At 45.8% G+C, this 22925-nt stretch overlaps 1 protein-coding gene across 1 annotated transcript in view; it reads right to left on the reverse strand.

Moving 5' to 3' along the window:
- The window catches only part of wnt9a (wingless-type MMTV integration site family, member 9A), a 64912-nt gene that overhangs the window by 12788 nt on the left and 29199 nt on the right, over window positions 1–22925 (reverse strand). The window contains exons 2-3 of the mRNA XM_067978812.1: window positions 21904–22163; window positions 14002–14267 (exon numbers count right to left, since the gene is read on the reverse strand). Coding sequence (XP_067834913.1) covers window positions 14002–14267; window positions 21904–22163 — 526 coding nt within the window. The remainder of the gene's footprint in view (window positions 1–14001; window positions 14268–21903; window positions 22164–22925) is intronic.

A 22925-nucleotide genomic window follows, 5' to 3' on the forward strand; every position in this document is an offset into this window, starting at 1 on the left:
GGGAAATTGAAGTCCAGTTATCTGGACATTTGTCTGATTGCCTTCTGTGGGACCTTGCTGTGCGCAATTTGGCTGCTGCATTTCCTAGATTACAACAGTGACTACACTTCAAAAGTACTTTGTTGGCTGTAAAGTGCTTTGGGATACCCTGAGGTTGTGAAAGACACTATATAAATATGAAACTTTAAGACTTTATTTCTCCAGGATCTTGGTTTGTATCTGAAAGAAAAGAAAGAATTTGCATTTATATCCCAAAGCGCTTTACAGTCAATGAAGTACTTTTGAAGTGTAGTCACTGTTGTCAGCCCCAACCTCAGAAGAGCACCCTCTACTGCACCAGTGTGACACTTCCCATTTCTACCATCTGTCTCTCTCTCAGAAAGATTAGCACTGAGTTAAAGACGGATTTGGGCAGATTCAGTCCGGTTCCAAGTACAACCAAAGGTATTAAGGGATATGGGCCAAAGGCAGGTATATGGAGTTAGATCACAGATCAGCCATGATCTTATCAAATGGCAGAGCAGGCACGAGGGGCTGAATGGCCTACTCCTGTTCCTATGTTCCTATGTTCCTAAAATGGGCCAGGAAATCTGACACCGAACTGGATTCATGCCCGTGTCATGACAGTGTTTCGCATTACGATGCAGGTAAGCTGAGCTTGTCTTTTTTTTTAATGCTTTCTCAGAATGTGGACGTCACTGGTAAGGCCGGCATTTATTGCCCGTTCCTAGTTACCCTGAGAAGGTGGTGGTGGGCCTTCTTCTTGAACTGCTGCAGTCTCTGTGGTGAAGGTCTTGTTATTTTTTGCAGCTATTTGACACAAATGAGTGGCTTGCTAGGTCACATCAGAGAAGTTAAGTGTCAACCACGTTGGAGTGGGACTGGAGTCACATATAGGCCAGACTGGATAAGGACAGCAGGTTCCCTTCCCAAAAGGGCATTAGTGAATCAGTTGGGTTTTTACAACAATCTGACAGCTTCATAGTCACTTTTACAGATATCAGTTTTTTTTTAAAAACTCAATTTAAATTCTCAAACTGTCATGGGTGGATTTGAACTCACTTCTTCTGGTTTATTAGTCTAGTAACATACCCACTAAATGACCGTAACCCCTAATTGCTCCAGCAAAATGAGAACTCCTGTCCCCAGAACAAAGTAGATCAGCTCATTTATATTTCCAAGTGCCGCTAACAGAAGAGCAGTGTGTTTACTTTCATATGTACTGTAAGTGCCGTTAACAACAGAAGGTGTCAAAACTGCTCATGAGCGGTCTGGGTGTGATGTTTAGCTTCTAAAATAGAGCTGTGTGTTTAACCTGCTCCCTTTTACTTCAGCAATTTAATAGTCAAATGTTAAAAAAAAAAAATCGCACACCTGGCATAGAGCATTGCCCACTGGGAGTATATATTGGGAATTTTTTCCGGAAGTCTGTGGGTCCTGCAGAATTTTCCCTTCTATTCCTTCTAATAGCAAAACTCCGTAACGGGTGTGTGAGTTTGTAAAGTTTACCATTTGATGTCAAATAGCGTCGGCTCTGGGCTGTTTTGTATTGTGGACCCAGGTCTATTTACGAACTGAGTTCAAGCTGCCCAAACCCCATTTACACGTAGGACCCTTACAGCTGTCTGTCAGGGCGAGACAGAATGACTTTCATCCCCTCCTTTCTGGGCTGGATTTCAACACAGCTCCCAGAGGCGATAGGTCAGTGTTCCAACCAGCTACACCGCCCAGTCTGAATTTAACAAGACTTTTTTTTTAAAAGTGCTGACGTTCTGTGAAACCAAATATTCAGATGTAGCACACTGATTCAATGGTGGAATAAGTAAAACTTAAGAACTAGCCAGCTATATGAATATAACACTTAATCACAGCCTAGGGAATGTTCAAGACAGGGTTCAAGAGAGGTTAGACGCACCTCCTGTGTCTGAATGGGAAATATTAAGGCATTCCCTGAGCTTGTAACAAGTCTCATTGAACTCAGTGCAAAGTTGAACTGATTATTTAATACAAAAGCAAATATTTCTCATGCTGGTGTCGTTTGTTTCTCTTCCAAAATTCTCCCCATTGCTCCTAAAGATGCTGGCTCATGTTAGAATGCTTTCTCACCACTCTGTGTGTGTGAGCTTGGATAGCGAGAGCCTGCAGGCTATTCGACTGTAGGAAACATTACAGCTGAGCCTGATTCAGACTTCACCTGCGTACGCTTTCCAGGAGGAGTTGCTGGATAGAGAAAGAGAATCGTAAAGCTGGAAAATTGTTCACCTGCCCAAGCCCAAAGGCTCTGAGGCCAACTATAGTTCTTCATCTACTGAGATCAGCTAACACAGCACAGGCTAAAAATCGAACCTGGATCTTCCTGGTCTACGTAGCTCAGTTCAAACTGAGCCATCAGGGGAACTAGGAGACAACAGGGGTGAAACTGGAGATGGGCAGGGACGCAAAACAGGCGGAATCGCATTTGCCGACCATTATTTGACATACCTGCTATTGATGTCAATGAGGCTGAATATCAGATGGGCATGTAGCAGGCAGACGGGACATATAGCAGGAGGAAAGGCATATAGTGGGCGGACGGGTCATATAGCAGGAGGAAAGGCATATAGTGGGCAAACAGGGCAATGCCACCTGTTTTACATCCCCGTCCCTGTCCAATTTCACCCCCAACATATCAAAGTGCAATGGACCCCTTTATTGCCCTCAAATATCAGAGCTTGGTTACTTGGTGAGGGAATAGTATTCTACAGCTCCCCGTTCTACGTCCAATACATATACAACCCCTTGTTTTGGATGTTACAGTCCTTCAGTTCTCTTGAATAAGGGGCAAAGCAAAGGCGTGTGATGTCAACAAACCCTGGTAGACCATTTGACTGACTATTGGTGCCAGGGCATTGGAAGATTTGGTTTCATGCCAACTGCAGTTCCACAGCCAATGGCATTCCTCCAGTAACTTTGCCCAAGTGGCCATTGTGAGCCTAGACAGTGAGTGCTGATGGACTATTCAACCATGAAAGAGTCATCACTTAGGTTTGGTCTTTCTGAAGCAGCGATTCTGGGTGTTTGACCCGTACTCGCACTTAGTTTTCGGTCCTCTCAGGTGGATGTAAAAGATTCCACGGCACTATTTCAAAGAAGGGCAGGGGAGCTCTCCTGTGTCCTGGCCAACATTTATCCCTCAAATAACATCCCTAAAACAGATGATCTAGACATTTATTTCATTGCTGTTTGTGGAACCTTGCTGTGCGCAAATTGGCTGCCACGTTTCCCACATTTCAACAGTGACTACATTTCAAAAAAGTACTTAGTTGGCTGTGAAGCACTTTGGGACATCCTGAGGTTGTGAAAGGTGCTCTACAAATACAAGTCCTTTCTTTTTAAAAAAAATGTAATTTGAAGGGAATAAAATGAGCACGCAAAGGGTTATTTGAACTGGGTGGAGCCTAGGCTGCACTGTGCAGGCAAGTAACGGATAACACCACGATTTATTAGACTGTTAACCAAGAGTAATGTCTTGAGCAAGATTGCATAGGTCTGGATGATGGGTGTATACAATGGGCGGTTTGCATGTTGGCATGTTTAGATCGTGACTTTACTACGAGTAACACAGGTCTGGAATGTTTTCCTCCTAACAGATGTTGAATGTCTGAATAATTAATGGTGTCAAGCCCGAATGCAGCATGTGGAATTCTGCTTCAAACTGTTCAGTGCCGGCTTGCCGTCCCTGTATTCTATAGTGAAATGAAACTACTGATGAACTGCTTGGTGCAGTGGGTCAGGACTAGCATCAATACAACAGTTTAAGGTCTCCTCTTTGCCTCTTTCTGAAAGAAAGAACTTGCATTTATATAGTGCCTTTCACAATCTCAGGACGTCCCAAAGCGCTTTACAACATGGACCTTGAGGGATAAAAATTGGCTAAGACACCAGGAGAACTCCCCTGCTCTTCAAATAATGCAACTGGATCTTTTACACCCACCTACAGGCAGGCAAGGACTCTTCGATTTAACAGCGCTCCCTCGGTACGCCACTGACGTGATTGTATTCCCAAGTTACTGGAGTGGGGCTTGTACTCAGCAATGAGAGTGCTTCCAGTGAGCCAAACTGCCACTCAGAACACAGGTGCTCACTAAAGCCAAGCAATGGGTCAAATAGCCCAATGCAGTGGTCCTACTCTGCCAATGGGATTAGACGACACGAATAGGTTCAAAAGCATCGTGCAGTATTAGTAACAAACATGCCAATGAAATTTACCCGTCCATAATTTTAAAGGAGAGGTCAGTCAAAATAGAGAGACTGACACCTTTATTTGAATAGTGGACAAAGGGATTTCATGGAGAGGCATTGAAAGCGTTTATTAATAATATCACCGGTCACGATTTCAAGGCAAAGGATGCCTTGCTGCATTTAAGACCAGCATCCACCAACGCACTGACCAAGCAGGTGAGGACACTGTCCCCAAATGCCAAGTAAGACTTACATGAAGTAAAAGAATGGAGGGCCATCTGAGGACTCCAAATGTGGTACTGAGCTATACAATAACAACAATAACTTGCATTTATATAGCACCTTTAACACGGTAAAATGTCCCAAGGAACTTCATAAGAGCGTAATCAGACAAAAGTTGACACCAAGCCAAAGAAGGAGACATTAGTACAGGTGACCAAACGCTTGGACAAAGAAGTAGGTTTTAAGGAGCGTCTTAAAGGAGGAAAGAGAGGTGAAGAAGGGAGAAGGTTTGGGGAGGGAATTCCAGAGCTTAGCAATGGCTGAAGGAAGTGGGGTATGCACAAGAGGCCAGAATTAGAGAAGCACCGAATTCTCGGAGGGTTATAGGGCTAGAGGAGGTTATAGAGATAGGGAGGGGAGAGGCTATAGAGGGATTTGAACATGAGCATAAGAATTTTAAAACTGAGGCTTTGGTGGACCAAGAGCCAATGTAGGTTGGCGAGCACAGGGATGATGGGTGAACGGGACTTAGTGCAAGTTAGGAAACGAACAGCAGAGTTTTGGATGAGCTCTCACTGATGGAGGGTGGAAGATGGGTGGCCAGCCAGGAGAGCATTAGAATAGTCGAGTCTGGAGGTAACAAAAGCATGGATGAGGGTTTAAGCCAGGAAGATGACAGATCCATTTCCCAGCCTGTGCTGAATTGGCTGTGGAGCAGCAGGCAGACTTCTATAAATGGCCACATTCTCCCAGGCTAGAGAAGAGAAAAAAATAAAATTCAGCCTGGCTTCCTGTTTCTGATTACTATTCAGCATCCCCTGCTAGTAGGTGTGGACATCTGATGAGGGCAGGGTTGGATTGGCTGTGATGCCTTCCATTAGCAAATAGCCTGTTGACCCTCACTGTCTGGGTTCCCACGTGAAGAAAGGCTACTGAATGAGCTAATGGTGTCAGCGTGAGCCAGTGCCTTAGGAGAGGAAGGAAGAAAACTGGCTGGCTGACGTACAGAAAGGTGGGACATGGGCCTATGTCCAAAATCTCCAGAACACGGGTCCATGAAATGCCCCACACTGAGTTGCTGAATGCAAGCACGTCACTGTTGGGAAGGGGAGGGGTGTGGAATACTTCTTTTAATGAAAAACAGGAAAATATCGGATTGTTAGCAATCATGTTTAAAAGCATTGCAATTCTACCAGTTAGTTAGCAGATCCTTAATGATGAAGAAAAATGAGTATTCTTTCATTGAAAGATGAATTTCACTCCCTAACTGTTTTCCAAACAGGAGGGAATAGACGTCCCCTTAACGTGCATCTGCATCACAGACTTAGTCGATGCAACTCCTTTGATACAAACCCTGCATCCAAACCTCTGGCCTCCAACACTAGCCAGGTTATGAAGACCTCCCAGGAGCTCTTATATATGTTTAGCAGAGGCCTGGGATTTGTTTGCCTGACAGCCTCTCAGTTGAAGCACTAGAGCTAACTCTGTGATCCTGCACTCCCACTGTAGCATTGATTCTCCAGCCTGGGCCTGCTGGGAGCTCTGAGTCATGGAATCGGCATCTAGTGTCCTGTCCAACATCTATCCCTCAACCAACACCACAAAGAGAGATGATCTGGTCATTTGTCTCATTGCTGTTTGTGAGACCTTGCTGTGTGCAAATTGGCTGCTGCCTTTCCCTATATTACAACAGTGACTACACTTCAAAAGTATTTCATTGCCAGTGAAGTGCTTTGGGATGTCCTGAGGACATGAAAGGCACTTTATAAAATGCAAGTTCTTTCTTTCTATGTAGCATGGCATGGAAAACTTTAAAAGAGGGAGAGGAGAATATGGGTTCATTAAGGTGGGGGTTGCTAATCTGAGGGAAATGAAACCAGTTGTGGATCCAGTATTAGCATCGTACACTCCCTGGTTGTTTAGACAGAGGGCAGATGTAAATCTCCCACCCTGTACCAAAAATCCACCCCCTTGTCTGCCCTGCCTGCTTAGGATTTTTTTAGGGGAGGTGGGGAAAAAATAATTTAGTATTCCTTAACGTAGGGGAACGACAGATGGTATGGGAGGGAAGTCTATGATGGAATAGTCATACATGGATTCAGGCTCAATGAGGTGAACGGCCTTTGCTCAATCACGACTTTATGGGGTAGATTTTCAACTTGGTGCCCGGGCAACAAACTGCTGTTGTGGATCAAACACGCCTTCTAGAAACTGCCAAATTTTCATTTCCATTGTGGCAATTTTATAATGGCAGGATGATCTATAACGCCAGCTTTATACACAGAAGACAAGTTGAAAGTCTACCCCCCATTTCCCACGTTATCCCAGCTAAATATCAATCCAGTTCAGTCTTGAATTTGCCAATTCATAATCTGAGTGTTAAAACTAAGCTGGTTAAAAATGACTCTAGGAAAAATCGATACATAATGAAATAATTTGGATTTATATATTGCATCATCGTACCTCAAAATGCTTCACAACCAACAACATGCAGTTACTAGGCCAGGAATTTCCTCTGAGCTGATCGCACTGCGCCATTTATGATTCTACCGCACTTCCAGCACAGTTACAGTGGCAGAATGGGAGCAGCTCCAAGGAAATGCCCAGCCCATGTAAGTAAAGGCAGCAGACAATTTACACACAGCAAGGTCCTGTAGATAGACGACAAGGGAATAACTCGTTAGTTAGTTTTTGGCCAGTGCACGAAGCAAACTTCCTGCTTGGCTTCCAGTCTACCATGGGATCTTTTATATCCTCCTAAGCAGGCAGGGCAGACAAGGGGGTGGATTTTAACATGGAATGAGTTTCTGATGGGAAACCGCTCCGGCGAGTTAATTTCCCGCTTGCAAAAGCAACAGGATGCCCGAGCAATTTTAATCCATGTCCTAGGTCCAACTATCTTCAGCTGCTTCATCTATGACCTTCCCTCCATCATAAGGTCAGAAGTGGTGATGTTCGCTGATGATTGCACAGTGTTCAGTTCTATTCGCAACCCCTCAGATAATAAAGCAGTCCGTGTCCACGTGCAGAAAGATCTGGACAACATCCAGGCTTGGGCTGATAAGTGGCAAGTAACATTCATGCCAGACCAGTGTCAGGCAATGACCATGTCCAACAAGAGAGTCTAACCACCTCCGCTTGACATTCAACAGCATTACCATCGCCGAATCCCCCACCATCAACATCCTGGGGGTCACCATTGACCAGAAACTTAACTGGACCAGCCACACAAATACAGTGGCTACAAGAGCAGGTCAGAGGCTGGGTATTCTGCGGCGAGTGACTCACCTCCTGACTCCCCAAAGCCTTTCCACCATCTACAAGGCACAAGTCAGGAGTGTGGTGGAATACTCTCCACTTGCCTGGATGAGTGCAGCTCCAACAACACTCAAGAAGCTCGACACCATCCAGGACAAAGCAGTCCGCTTGATTGGCATCCCATCCACCACCGTAAACATTCACTCTATCCACCACCGGCACACCGTGGCTGCAGTGTGTATCATCTATAAGATGCACTGCAGCAACAAACCAAGGCTTCTTCAACAGTACTTCCCAAACCCGCGACCTCTACCTCCTAGAAGGACAAGGGCAGCAGGTGGAACACCATGTCACCACGTTCCCCTCCAAGTCACACACCATCCCGACTTGGAAATATATCGCCGTTCCTTCATTGTTGCTGGGTCAAAATCCTGGAACTCCCCACCTAAAGCACTGTGGGAGTACCTTCACCACATGGACTGCAACGGTTCAAGACGGCAGCTCACTGCTACCTTCTCAAGGGCAATTAGGGATGGGCAAGAAATGCTGGCCTTGCCAGCGACGCCCACATCCCATGAATTATTATTTTTTTTAAATCGCTCAGCCTCATTCAAATGCCATCCGTCCATTTCCTATCCGGAATGGGTGGGAAGAGGGTGCAGAGCAGCTACCGTCAGGGGAAGAATAGTGGGTGGGTGGGGTTGGTGGGGGGGGGGGGGGGAGGGGGGGGGGAGGGGGAGGTCTCCTGGCCACCTGGCCACCTGCTGGCTTTCAGGTAAAGTGGTGGGGAGAGGGTTCAGGACGGACTCACGGCAGGGGAGTGCAGGTCCGGGGTAGGGGAGGCTTTGACTTTCCTTGTGGGCTCTGGAGGAAATTTTTTTGGCCGTACTTTTTACTTTATCGAAAAGGGCCACTTCAGCCCTCATACCAGCTGTCGACCTGCTTCAGCCTGGCAGGCAATCGGCAACAGCTTCCCCACTCAGGGCTCGGTTAACATGTCATCAGACTCCTAGTAATGCGGTAGGATCCCAATTTACGTAAATTCACGAGGCCTGCTTTAGGCAGCCTCCTCATCTGCCTGCAGAACCCTGCAGATTAAAATCGGAGACGGCAGGAAAGGGTCAGGTTCCATGCGGAGAGGCTCTAAAATCCAACCTCCCCCCAAGGACTCAGGTTTACATCATCTCCTAAAGACACCACCTCTGACAATGGCTGCACTCCTGCACTGAAGTGGAGGCTTAGATCACATGCTGAAGTCCTGGAGTGGGACTTGAACCCCTGACCTTCTAACTCAGAACCCAGAAAGCTACCAACTGAGATATTTGGGAATCATTAGGATCAGAAAGATAAAGCTGCCACTATCCGTCTCGCCCTCTCCATCTCCCTTCTTGTGGTCCACAAGATTTCTGGAATATATTACCATTTATCAATACATAATAAAAAAAAACAATTATACGTCTCAAGTTTTATTGGAATCAGATGTGCTCTTTAAAATGTAAAGGAATTTTTTAAAAAAATTTTTAAAAATGTAAATATCACTAGACAAATTTCTGGAATATCTGAAGGCCACAGATCAGAACCAGTCTTCCTGAAAAATGGCCAAAAAGAAGCTTCAGAACTTTTGCCAGTTAAAAAAACATATAATCACAGAGATCAAAGAACATTCCAGCACAGAAAAAGGGCCATTCAGCCCACTGAGCCTGCATGCTGCTTTTCCCCACAAAAGCCACCTGCTCTGTCCTGTGACCCTTCCCACGATTGGATCTCCCATGGCATTGCTCAGGGTAATCCGGATAATGCGCTGCTTTACAAGGACAGGAGTGTCATGCCATGTAACATGCCTTGTATTATTCTGCTGCAAAGGCGGAACTGTGTTTAACCAGGCCTGCCCCTTTTAAGACCACAGTCTAATTAATTTTAATAGGCGCATCCTGAGGTCAGTTAATTGCTGTTGCTGAGGGAAATTTGAAAACTTTTACGTGTGTTTGTAAATTCCTGGTTAGGAGAAACAAGAATGAAATGGCTGACTTTCTTACTCATTTTTCTCTATGTACCAATAACACATTGAAGTGTGCTATCACTGGTGTGACATATGTATAGATCGGAACATAGGAATTACTGGACGACAAAAGACCAAGGTCCATCTAGTTCGCCTTCTACCATCCTGTTAGTCGCATGATACAGTGATAATGGAGTTATTGACTAATCATAGAAATCAATCTCTATCAATTAGTCTATAACAGATCCAGAAGCTATTGACGGTCTAGAACCTAGGTGATATTCTGTACTATGAGTCTTGTCCTTCAACTAGGTTCATCCAGGCTTGGGCTGATGAGTGGCCAGTAACATTCGGGCCAGACAAGTGCTAGGCAATGACCATCTCCAACAAGAGAAAGTCTAACCACCTCCCCTTGACATTCAACAGCATTACCATCGCCGAGTCCCCCACCATCAACATCCTGGGGGTCACCATTGACCAGAAACTTAACTGGACCAGCCACATAAATACTGTGGCTAAAAGAGCAGGTCAGAGGCTGGGTATTCTGCAGCGAGTGACTCACCTCCTGACTCCCCAAAGCCTTTCCACCATCTACAAGGCACAAGTCAGGAGTGTGATGGAATACTCTCCACTTGCCTGCATGAATGCAGCTCCAACAACACTCAAGAAGCTCGACACCATCCAGGACAAAGCAGCCCACTTGATTGGCACCCCATCCACCACCCTAAACATTCACTCCCTTCATCACTGGCGCACTGTGGCTGCAGTGTGTGCCATCCACAGGATGCACTGCAGCAACTCACCAAGGCTCCTTCGACAGCACCTCCCAAACCCACGACCTCTACCACCTAGAAGAACAAGAGCTGCAGGCGCATGGGAACAACACCATCTGCACGTTCCCCTCCAAGTCACACACCGTCCCGACTTGGAAATATATCACCGTTCAAAATCCTGGAACTCCCTTCCTAACAGCACTGTGGGAGAACCTTCACCACACGGACTGCAGTGGTTCAAGAAGGTGGCTCACCACCACCTTCTCAAGGGCAATTAGGGATGGGCAGTAAATGCTGGCCTCGCCAGCGACGCCCTCATCCCATGAACGAATAAAAAAAAACTCAGTCTTGCGAGGAGCAGAGGATCAGGGGCCGACAAACTGGATCGCGCCACGCAGAAGCAAGGGTGCTGCCAGCTCAAATCAGGGCGGGATCCGGGTGCAGCGTGCTTTAAACATGCCTAATGAGGCCGGTCGCAAGACCACAGCAAATCGGTCTGTCGGACTCATTTGTTCTTTACTGACGAGCTGCGGGCACCAGTCGCGGCTTCAGAGGCAGCTCGCTGATCACAGAGAGGGATGGGTTGCAAGATTGACTGGCTCGGATACAGCAGAGGATCTAAGGCGAGTCCGGGGGCGGGGGTTGTTGGGGGGGGGGTGCTGTGGAGGTAGGCAGGAGCACTCCTGTTCCTCTCAGCTCCACATTCTTTTTTTAAAAATTCATTCTCAGGATATGGGCGTCGCCAGCAAAGGCCGTCATTTATTGTCCATCCTTAGTTGCCTTTGAGAAGGTGAGCTGCCTTCTTGAACCGCTGCAGTCCATGTGGTGAAGGTCTCCCACCATGCAGCTGTGGAGGGTGTCCCGGGATTTTGACCCAGCGACGATGAAGCAATGGTGATATGTCCAAGTCAGGATGGCAATTATTTTTTTTTTTAAAAACTTACCTTGCTAATTAGATTGCATGTAGACCTGGTAATGCTGAATGTTCAGTGTAAACCAATTTCCAGATTGGGTCCTAAAATGGGCATTAGACCCCTTATTAGCATATTCATGGGGCCTAAGGCCTGTTTTAGGCAGCCGCCAGGGACACCTCTGCAGCACCCGAACCAATATGGCATCGGACGTGTTTCCGCGCTATTCGGGCGGAGGTTGGCCCCTAAATTAGGCTTTTGTGCCCATTTTACACATGTAAAACAGGCGCAGTGTGATCCAATTTCTAGGGTCAGGCAGCAGCATCTCTTTCTTTCTGAGACAGTGACTGTGTCTGTGTTTAGAGCTAGGCCATTCAGGAGTGAAATCAGAATGCACTTTTTCATACAAAGGATAGTGGAAATCTGGAATTTTCTCCCCCATAACGCTGTGGATGCTGGGTCAATTGAAATTTTCAAGACTGGGATTGATGTATCTTTTGTTGGGTATGGGTTTCAAAGGATATGGAGCAAAGCTGGGTAAATGGAGTTGAGGTACAGATCAGCCATGATCTAATTGAATGGCAGAACAGGCTCGAGAGACTAAATTGCCTACTCCTATTGCTATCTTCCTACGATTGTCACGCGGTGGGGGGGGGCGGGGTGGGCGGGGTCTTCCGTTTGCCTGCCGTAATGTTGCCACGGAAACCCCGATAAATTGGCGCCACCCGAATTTACACTGTTTTTCCTGGGGTATCCGTGGCTCTTCAGCTCGTCCACCGTAACTTTAGCAGGAGAACCCCCCGCCCCTGCAGAAATTCACCCCCTATGTATCCTATATCAGTGAATCTGATCTCGGTGTTGCTGACTCTCTGCGTGTGGCCTGGAGTTGAATAAAAAGGGGAGGGTGGAGGTAATATTGAGCTGGAAGAATTCTCGCATAAGGACCGACAGAAAATTAGACAGGTGACCTACATACTGCACAGGAACTGAGTGGAAAGTATATGTCTGAGGGCTGTGGCTGTAATGGAAGAACCTACAACATTGGGAACAAACTGCTCTTAGGAATTTAGACCAAAGTGGGAGCTGGAACCATTCCCTTTGCTTTTTTTCCCCTGCCTAGCTTAATGCATTTCTACTTTAGAATGGTCTCTTTACAAGTCCCACATTAGCATCAAAAAATCTTAAAAGCCGTATTAGGTTCTCTCTACTACAAAGGCAAATGGCTTGGCAACTCTTGGGTTTTATTGAAGTCAGCTGCACTTTGCAGAGTCCCGCGGCCTTGTGAAAATTCAGGAGTGGCCACGCATCACCATGTTTAAAGATGGAGTTGTGCAGGCTGACAAATCTTCCTAGAAAGCGCTTGGCAGTTTGTTTTCCGTTTGATGTGATGGCGCAACTCACAGCTCGTGGACATGGAGGCCCACTGCTTGCACATGGCGTCACTGCAAACATAGCTGGAGTGTGGCTCACCACCCTTCCGGGTGATGGTTAACAAGATCCTTTAACTCTTCTGGCAAAAAAAAGCATGATACCGAAATGTCGCCTAAAAAATAAATTCCTGCTCTGGTGATGGTGTCCTTTAGCTGATCTGAATACTGGGTCATGATCATCAAATCAGGTACAAGCAGGAAGGGAGCAAGTTGGCAGCACTCTTACCTCTGAGTCAGAAGGTTGTGGGTTCAAGCCCCATTCCAGGGCACACAATCTAGGTTAGCACTTCAGTGCAGTAGTGAGGGAGTGCAACATTTTCAGAGGCGTTGGGCGAGGCATTTAAATAGGTCTTAAAAATCCTGTAACACCATTTGAATAAGAACAGGGTGTTCTCCCATTGTCCCAGCTAATGTTCCTCCCTCAACCAAAGCACAAACAGATTCCCTCATCATTTATCTGATTGCTGTTTATGGGATGTTGCTGATACAATATAGCTCATCTGTTTATCTACATAGCAAGTCACTGCCTTTCAAAAGTAACTTATTGTGAGAATTTTTAAATTATTCATCCTTGGGATGTGGGCATTGCTGGCAAGGCCAGCATTTACTGCCCATCCCTAGTTGCCCAGAGAAGCTGGTGGTGGGCCTTTTTCAGGTTTGTTTGTATTTTCATGACATTGCTGGGAGCTTATCATTCATTTTAAACACCCTGCAAAGTTAGGATGGATTTTCCTCTGGGAATTTGTCTTGGTTCCGTGAATGATGAGGAAGTTGCAGAGGAATGATCTGCAGGCCGTCTGTATAGGCCCACCAATCCACAAGCATGTGGTTCCATAAACCTCGCCAGAGATACTTCAGCAAAGACGTGCCTTCACTTCACCGGGGAGATCCTTCTCCAGCTCAAAACTGTGCTTGGAAATACGTGCTATTTCATTGTACAAGCAGAAAAGTATTCTTGGGAAGATGTGTGGCAAGGAACATAGGAACAGGAGTAGGCTATTCAGCCCTTTGAGCCTGAAGTATCAGCCTAGATGACGTGCTCAAGTCCTGGAGTCGGGTGCGACTCGGAGGTGAGAGTGCTACCAACTGACCCAAGTTGAACGATAGTGAAGTTGCTTTCAAGACTGTGCAAACCCAATGCCCCTTCAAAAAACAACTTGACATTGCCATCGCTGGTGACCACTCACCTTGACACCAACGTTGCTATTGTGCAGATCAACACGTGCTCGTAAATCCTTGTTGGATTTCTTCTGTCCCATAAACTCTTTGACAAACTTGTTGCTGTACTTGAGGTTGTCCCCGCAGCCTCCCCACTGCCAAGCCTCCCGGTTCTCCAGGTCAGGAGCTTCATCGCAGGTACATCGTTCCATCCGGCCAGCGCTACAAGCCTTGGCCAGGGCGTGAGTCAGTCCAGCGGAAGAGATGGCATATAGGAAGGCAGTCTCTTTAAAACCTGAGGGGGAAAAACAAATAAAAAGAGGGTTTTTTTTCCCCTGAGAAAGCAAAGTGGCCTAAACAGCAGGTCTGAAGGTTGAATACATTAGAACAGAAGACAAAGAAAATCAAGAATTATTGGTTAGTTACCACCAATTGGTTTAAAAGCCTAAAGGTCATAGATGGAAAGGAAGACTGAGGGAGGTGAAAGGTTCTGGGAAAGAATGAGTTTGAGTAGGAAATGATGCCATGAGTCTTGATTTCAAGACAGTGAGGAGGAAGACTCTGTAGTAGGGTGTATCTGGAGCATAGGAGGCATTATGCTGACACCCAGTACAGTACTGAGGCAGTGCTGCAGCGTCTGAGGTGTCGTTTTTTGGATGAGATGTTAAACCAAGGCCCGGTTTGCCCTCTCAGGTGGACGTAAAAGATCTCATGACACTATTTCGAAGAAAAGCAGGGAAGTTCTCTGGGCGTCCTGGCCAATATTTATCCCTCAACCAATATCACTAAAACAGATTATCTGATTGCTGTTTGTGGGACCTTGCTGTGTGAAATTTGGCTGCCACGTTTCCTACACTGCAACAGTAACTACACTTCATTGGCTATAAAGCACTTTTGGATGTCCTGAGGTCATGAAAGGCGCTTTTATTCTTTCTTTTATAAAAGGAAAATTCAGTGGAAGAAGTATGGAATGCTGAGGCACAGGTTAAGTATTGTATCTCAGTGTAGTGTTGGCTCTCTGGAAAAAGAAGGGAACACAAGTTCATCGTAGATGGGTGCATTGATGACTATGCGGGCCGCTACGTGACAGTGGAGTTGCCAACTGATGCAAATTCCCTCAAATGCAAGGTTATAGGTCTCAGCTGTGCTCCCACAGAAGGTGTCGAGCAGAACCCAGACACAGCCTCTGACCACCACCTGACAGCCTGTTGCACAGTGGGACAGGCAACACATCACTCCTGTTCATGTAGACACTGCTTAAAAGGGAGCGATTCACTCCCGTCTTGTACTGTACAGCCCGTGGGTATCTCAGTATCAGCTCTTGGGCATGAATATTATTCCAGTCAGCAAGTGGTCAATGTATGGAACAGGCTCCCTAGGGAGAAGGTGGCAGCAGATAGTATTGATTCATTCAAATTAGATAGATTTCTTTCAGAAAACAACATTTTGGGATTCAGTATATGTGGTAAGTGTAGCGAGCTTAGGAGGAACAGGTAACTTTGGACCTATGGTTCCCAAAGCTCTCCACCACTGGGGGTTTTCCTCACCTCATGTCTGGGTCTGTTGTGGACTAATTGATAGATCTCAATTGTTATGATTAGTCAACAACTCCATTATCATTGTATCATGCGATTACCAGGATGGTAGAAGGTGAACTAGATGGACTAAGGAATTGCTAGATGAAAAAAGACCAATGTCCCTACAGTACACACCAGGTAAAAGGGAACAATTCAAATCCATCTGGTACTGTACAGTTTTGTGTATGTCTGTTGCTGCTCCAGTACAGATAGAGTTCATACTGAGTAAAAAGGAATTAAAAAGAACATTTTGGGGGCATCACTGGGGGCCACCGACCATGCTACACCAAGATCTGCTGTAGCAATTTTCCTCCTCCCACTGCCCCCTCTCCCGAAATAAGGTCTCCGACAATATTTAAGTTAGCCTGACTCTGGAAATAAAAAAATTGGCCAAGATCAGGAGCCCAACAGGAGGGTGGGAACAAAGCCTACCCCATCGACTATACAGTGGGATTCAGTTCGAGCGGGAAATCCAGACTGTAGGACCTGGAAGAACTGGAAGTGAGACTAAGGATTTTAAACTCTGTAGGGCAGGGAACCAATAATAATGGGGGTGATTGGAGTCCAGGATTTGGTGCGAGATGGGATACGAGTGACAGGCTTTCGGACAAGTTGAAGACTAATACAGTCTGATCAAGGACACAAGTGATAGCCGGAGACACAGGAAAGAGAAGAGGTCAAAGATCAGACATAAGGCACACCTTCAGGAATCAGTTAGTACCATTGATTGTTCTTTGAGTTTGAGAGAGTGATAAAGTTCAACTTTTCTAAATTACACATGTCCTGACTCTCGAGACCTGTCTTTCATAAGTAGGTCCCCAAGATGAGGGGGCTATGTGAAAGTTTGAAGGAAGTAATTCATTCTGGTGGGAATGACTGGGAACTGTGAATCCTTGCATGGGATACAGTATATGTGGTAAGTGTAGCGAGCTTAGGAGGAACAGGTGACTTTGGCCCTATGGTTCCCAAAGCTCTCCACCACTGGGGGTTTTCCTCAACTCATGACTGGGTCTGTTGTGGACTAATTGATAGATCTCAATTGTTATGATTAGTCAACAACTACATTATCATTGTATCATGCGATTACCAGGATGGTAGAAGGTAAACTAGATGGACCATGGTCTTTTTTCACCTAGCAATTCCTATGTCCCTACATTACACACCAGGTAAAAGGGAACAATTCAAATTCATCTGGTACTGTACAGTTTTGTGTATGTCTGTAGGGGCAAAGCAAACAGCTGTCTTGCAACCATGGTAACTCATTAGATGGAGGGAGATATTGATACAGGTGGTATGGCGTAATTGGTTACAACACTTTCCTTTCACCTCTGGGTTCTGGGTTTGAATCCAGTCCGAATTGATGGGTTGAAAGTCTCCTCTCTCTCTCTCTCTCTCTTTTTGCTGGTTTGTAAGTGATCTTGGGCAGTCTCCATCCCAGTTGCTAGTGGGCACGAGTCCACAGCAAAAAAATATTCATCAATCATTACAAAAATGCCACTAAGTTGGCAGCCTCGTTGAGTGAGGCCCCAAGAGATGGCTGGTGCAGGAAATTGAAATGTCACAATAGTGCAGCAAGCAGTGCTCCCAGGGTTTAGGAAGAGGCACATTGTTGGGGGCACTGTAGATGCAGTTTGGCTCTGCATCTAAAAGCGCTTTTGTCTTTCTATAACCCAGAACAGTGGTGTTCAAAGGGAGACCCATGACCCCCGTCTGTTGTCTCTCCTCTATACGTCAGTTGCTGCAGCTTCCCAAAAATACCATAACCTTAAGGGGTAACTGACTGAAGGAACATAGAACCAACGGAAAATGGGGAGCCCAACAGTGCAGAGTCTCCAGAGCTCCCTTGCTTTATATGACAAACTGAGTGTCTTGTTAACAGCGCCGTATCGTTATACGAGAGCCTTAAACCAAGGAGTGAGTGTTTGGTGGGACAGTGTAGAGGGAGTTTTACTCTGTACCTAACCCATGCTGTATCTGCCCTGGGAGAGTTTGATGGGGCAGTGTAGAGGGAGCTTTACTCTGTACCTAACCCATGCTGTATCTGCCCTGGGAGAGTTTGATGGGGCAGTGTAGAGGGAGCTTTACTCTGTACCTAACCCATGCTGTATCTGCCCTGGGAGAGTTTGATGGGGCAGTGTAGAGGGAGCTTTACTCTGTACCTAACCCATGCTGTATCTGCCCTGGGAGAGTTTGATGGGGCAGTGTAGAGGGAGCTTTACTCTGTACCTAACCCATGCTGTATCTGCCCTGGGAGTGTTTGATGGAGCAGTGTAGAGGTAGCTTTACTCTCTTTCTAAACCATTCTGTTCCTGATCTGGGAGTGTTTGATGGGGCAGTGTAGAGGTAGCTTTACTCTCTTTCGAACCTGTGCTGTACCTGCCTGAATCCTTAATTCTCATACTGAATGATATCGGAGTTGGACACTGTCCCCATTCCCTCAGCGCTGAAATTTCTCACATTCATAGGTGGGAATACCCCCTCCCCTTCCCCCAAACAAAAAAGATAGGATAAAAATTATGGTCGGCCATCTTATCGCCTGAACAATTAACATGCTACCCACTGTTTTACTGGAGGCACTGACCCATTTAAAATACATAGGTTAACGCATCTGTTAAAATGTTGGAGCCAGATACTTGACACGAGCCCGTTAAATAAATGGACATCATGACTATTGGTCCTTTTTATCATTATATATTGGACAAGGCAAAAGATCTGGCGAGAGATTTTTTTTTCTCTATGTTTTATAAAAGAGAAAGCAAACAGTGTGCAATTTAATTTTTAATTAGGTGATATTGCATATGTGGGGTTTATCTGAAGTGTACAGCTTGCAGATGTCATACCAGGGCTCATAAATCAACACACTGCACGCCAGATGTGCTGTAATAAACTCATAACCTTTTCACTGGCAAGGCAATTGAAAATGGAAAAAATAATTACAGTCAAATGTACTTGTCCTCTTGGACTAAAATTGCTATTTTAATTTCTCATATTTAAAAAAATGAAAAGTCAAGTTTAATCGTCGTCTCAGGAGAAGGAACATTTAAGGTCTGCTCCTTAGCCTCCTGATTATGGGTTCAAGTACCAAGGCTGCCTGATGCACTAATCTGCCAGTCAATTCACATCTGAAAATCTTTGTTTGACTTTTTTCTCTGTCCGCTTTTCTCTGTATCTATATCTCTCCTTCTCCTTCTGTGTCTGTATCACCCTCTGTCTGTTTCTCTCTTTCTCTGAGTGGAAGTCATCTTGCTCAAAGTCAGCTTGAGTACTAAATAGGAACTTTTGCTCACACTGAGCTTTGCACTATAATTGTCAACAAGGAGAATTTCACCCGCTCTGTCTGCCCTATTCTGTATTTTTTCTTTTATTCATTCTCTTGATGTGGATGTCGCTGACAAGGCCGGCATTTATTGCCCTAAGGGGGTGTTGGCAGGCCTTTTTGAACCGCTGCAGTGTAGCGGTTTGTTACAACGGAGTAGCTTGCTAGGCCACTTCAGAGGGCATTTAAGGATCAAACACATTGGTGTGGGACTGGAGTCGCATATAGGCCAGAGCGGGTAAGGACGACAAGTTTCCTTCCCTAAAGGACATTAGTGAACCAGATGCGTTTTTACTACAATTTGACAGCTTCATGGTCACTTTTACTGATACCAGCACTTTATTCCAGATTTTTAAAACATAATTCACGTTCTCTGGATTACAAGTCCAGTACCATAACCATAACATCACGCAACCTGTGTTCAGTTTCTCCTCTTGTTCTCTTTCACATCTTTCTGGCTGACTTTTCACACTCTCTGTCAGTCCATGCTAAGTATCCATTTTATCCTTCCAAGTCTTTTTATCCTCTGCTCTCGGTCCTTTTCTCCCTTTCCTTCGGGCATGTCCTTTTTCATTCTCATTTTAGTCTGTCAGTACTTCCTTTCTCACTCGCCCAGTTTGTCTTTGTTTCTATCTCCTCAGAGCCGATAATGCAGCCAGATGTGCCGAAAATGCCTCAGTGCTTTGGGCACAGGGTCCCTGTATAATCAGACGTGGAGACCTGAGGCCTGCTCAACTTTCTGTGTGATGAGTGCAGGGAAATGCAGGCAGAAGTACGCTAGGACCCTGCATACCATCTGTGCTCATCAAGGCCCCACATTTTATGCAAATGAGGGGCCTTCGGTAATGCAACTGGACACCCTGAGCAGTGCTGCAGACAATGAGCCCCATTTCAGTGGAGGCCCGTGTTATTTTATTCTTCTGTGACCCTTTCCTTGTTAACAGGGTCACCCTTCATTACTGGCCCTGTTGCCCTGTTGCCCTGTGCCCTTCTATGGTCAATTTTTGCATGGGGTCTTTGTGCCCCATGGCAGTGAAATATAAACAAAAGTAAATGTGGCACTTTACGGACTGCCGTCAGGTCATCATTGGCTGATGCTCTAGCCCCAGATCCCTGTGGCAGTGCCACAAAATTATTTGAATGAGCTGACCTCACATTGTCGGCTCGATGAAGCACTGCACATACAATGCCTGAGGAGCGGAAATCCCACTAGCATTGCAATGGGTCTGCATTATCACCCCAACGTCCTCTCTACTCTTTGCCTGTGCTACTTTTGTCTGTCGCCAAGTCCTTTTCCTTCTCGCTCTGTCTTTTTCTCCCCTCTCTCAGTTTGTCCTCTTCTCTCTCTATATATAGACGCACTTCCAAACTCCCAGTGAGAATTACAGGTCTTTTTATCTCTCTCGAGTCTATTGTTTTTCTAGCGGTCTGTTTTAACTGTCATCATGCCCCTTTCCTCTATCTGTACGCTCTTCTCTCTGTCCTTTTCCCTCTTTCTCTGTCTATTCGTGTCTCCCTTTATCTGTCTGTCCTTTTCTCTCCCTCTAGATGATCTTTCCTCTTTGCATATCCCCTTCTTTCCCTCTTTCCCTGTACACACCTTTCCCACTCTGTTCTTTTGCTCTTCAAAATTTTGAAGCATGCGTCTCTGGCTAATGACAACCGTTTCTCTTTCTGTCAGCTGAGAATACAGAGCATTAAACAGGCAGCTCCCTACCCCGACTCCTACCAGCTCGTATGCAGCACGACTTACTTTAAATGCCACTGAAACTTTCCCTGGTTCCAGAAATGTGACTCAGCAACAACCCTATTACTCCACCAGTATGATATTTAATTTCCTACATCATCTACTCTGGAGTTTTTCTGAGTAAGACAGACCAATTTTGAGCTGAATTAGAATGCAGTTTGGTGCCACGCACTCATGTCTACCATACGCTGGATTGAGGTCACTACAGTTAGAACCATGAACTGAGATCAGCTCTCCAGCTGCCCACAACTCTGAGCAGGGCCATCAATCCTGAGAGGGAGATTTTGTTTCCAGTCACGAGCCGTGTAGTTCAGGTGTTGCCCCTGACGAAAACTTTGTTTAAGTGAGTGATGGGTTGCGTCAGTCACGTGGGCTGAACAGGCAGCCAAATGGCAACGAATGGTTAACTTTTTGTGTAGAGACCCTTCTAATCTGCGGAAACAATGTCAGTGAGCAAATGGTCAATCCATGGGCCAGGCTCCCTAGGTAGACGGTTTCCCTCGCCTCATGTCTGGGTCTGTTGTACATTAATTGGTAGAGATTGATTAGTCAGCAACTCCATTATCATTGTATCATGTGACTATCAGGATGGTAGAAGGCGAACGAGATGGACTTTGGTCTTTTCTCATCGAACAATTTCTATGTTCCTATGTTCGCCAGAACCCTGACTTTCTGCAAAAGGCTCTCCATCCAAAACTTTTTTAGATGCTGACTCAGAGGTGAGAGTGCTACCACTGAGCCAAAGCTGATACCTAAACTGGCTTTCAAGTAGGCCATCCTGACCCCCGCAGTGTATTCTTGTTTATTTTTCATCTTTAGCAAGAGAAGCTAGGAGGAAAAATTCTGAAGTCCCAGCCAGCCAGCCGGCTTGTGAAAAGAGAAAGGGAGGAAACAAAGGAGAGCGAAAAAGGGGAAAAGAGATCAGAGAGAAGACGAATAGAAATGTCAAATAAAAGCAGAAAATGTTGGAAATATATTATCTTACACTTATCCTCATTAAATTGCATCTGCCATGCCATTTGAAGGGCCTTACCCAATACGTGAACCTGCCTTTCTCTTTCAGACTAACTCACTGTGTATTTCCCAACATTTTGCCATTTTTATTCTGTGGTGTACAACCAGGAAGCCAACTGTCCATTGGAGAGTAGGACATGACTTGAGCTAATATTGAGGTGACTTCACACTACCCCTTCTCCCAGCCTCCCCCTCAAACATACACCCAATGTACAGTAATTACACAGCAGAGACACTTGATATGGAGAATTTCAGTGCCGAAAGAGCCACAACTGACCTCTCCTCAGAAGGCTCGTCCTGTACCGTCCCTCCAAGGTGCAATTCCACCTCTCAAATCTGAACTGATACTGACACTCGAGGGCGCTCATACTGATCGCTTCCATTAGGGTCTCCGCCACTCCGGGATCCCGCCGGCACATCCGCCGCTGTTTCCTCTCCAGCTTCAGACGATCGCAGACCTTGAAGTGGGCCTTCCCGTGAGTCTGTTCTGTTTCTTGAGTCAGAGGCAAGATGGTGAGTGGTTCATTACCAGTTAAACTGTAAAGGAGATGAGAGAAGAAAAGAAAAATATGAGCGTTGAAGCTTCGGAGGAAGGAAAGGTTTTCTTTTGAGAAAAGAATCTGTGTATATTCCATCCCACCCTCTCCCCCAGCACCCCACACAACTTAGAGTACTGCAGGTCAGGTACAGCACGGGTTTGATACAGAGTAAATCTCCCTCTATACTGTCCCATCAAACACTTCCAGGTCAGGTACTGCTCAGGTTAGATAGAGAGTAAAATTCCCTCTATATTGTCCCAAACACTCAAAGGGCAGGTAAGAACAAAGAACAGAAGTAGGCCATTCTGCCCTTCGTGCCTGCTCCAACATTCAATTAGATCAGGGCTGATCTGTACCTCAACACCATTTACCCATCTTTGGTAGTGATAGTTTGGCTCAGTAGGTAGTGCTCTTGCCTCAATCAGTAGGTTGGAGGTTCATGCTGCACTCTAAAACTTACAGCCGCAACCTATGCTGATGCTCTGGTGCAGTACTGGGGGAGTGCTGCATTGTTGGAAGTGCCGCCCTTTGGATAAAACATTAAAGCAAGTCCCTATCGATCTGTTCAGGTGGGTGCCTGCTAGGTTAGGTTGACATTACAGATACCACAACACTATCTGAAAAAGAACAGGGAGTGTTCCTGACCAACATCGTAGCCGATGACACCAGACAGAAATGGCCATTCATCTCATTGCTGTTTTTGGGATCTTGCCATGTATAAAATGGCTGCTGCTTTTGCCTACATAACAGTGACACCACC

Source organism: Heptranchias perlo, chromosome 3 (assembly GCF_035084215.1).
Source record: "Heptranchias perlo isolate sHepPer1 chromosome 3, sHepPer1.hap1, whole genome shotgun sequence".
Classification (NCBI taxonomy): domain Eukaryota; kingdom Metazoa; phylum Chordata; class Chondrichthyes; order Hexanchiformes; family Hexanchidae; genus Heptranchias; species Heptranchias perlo.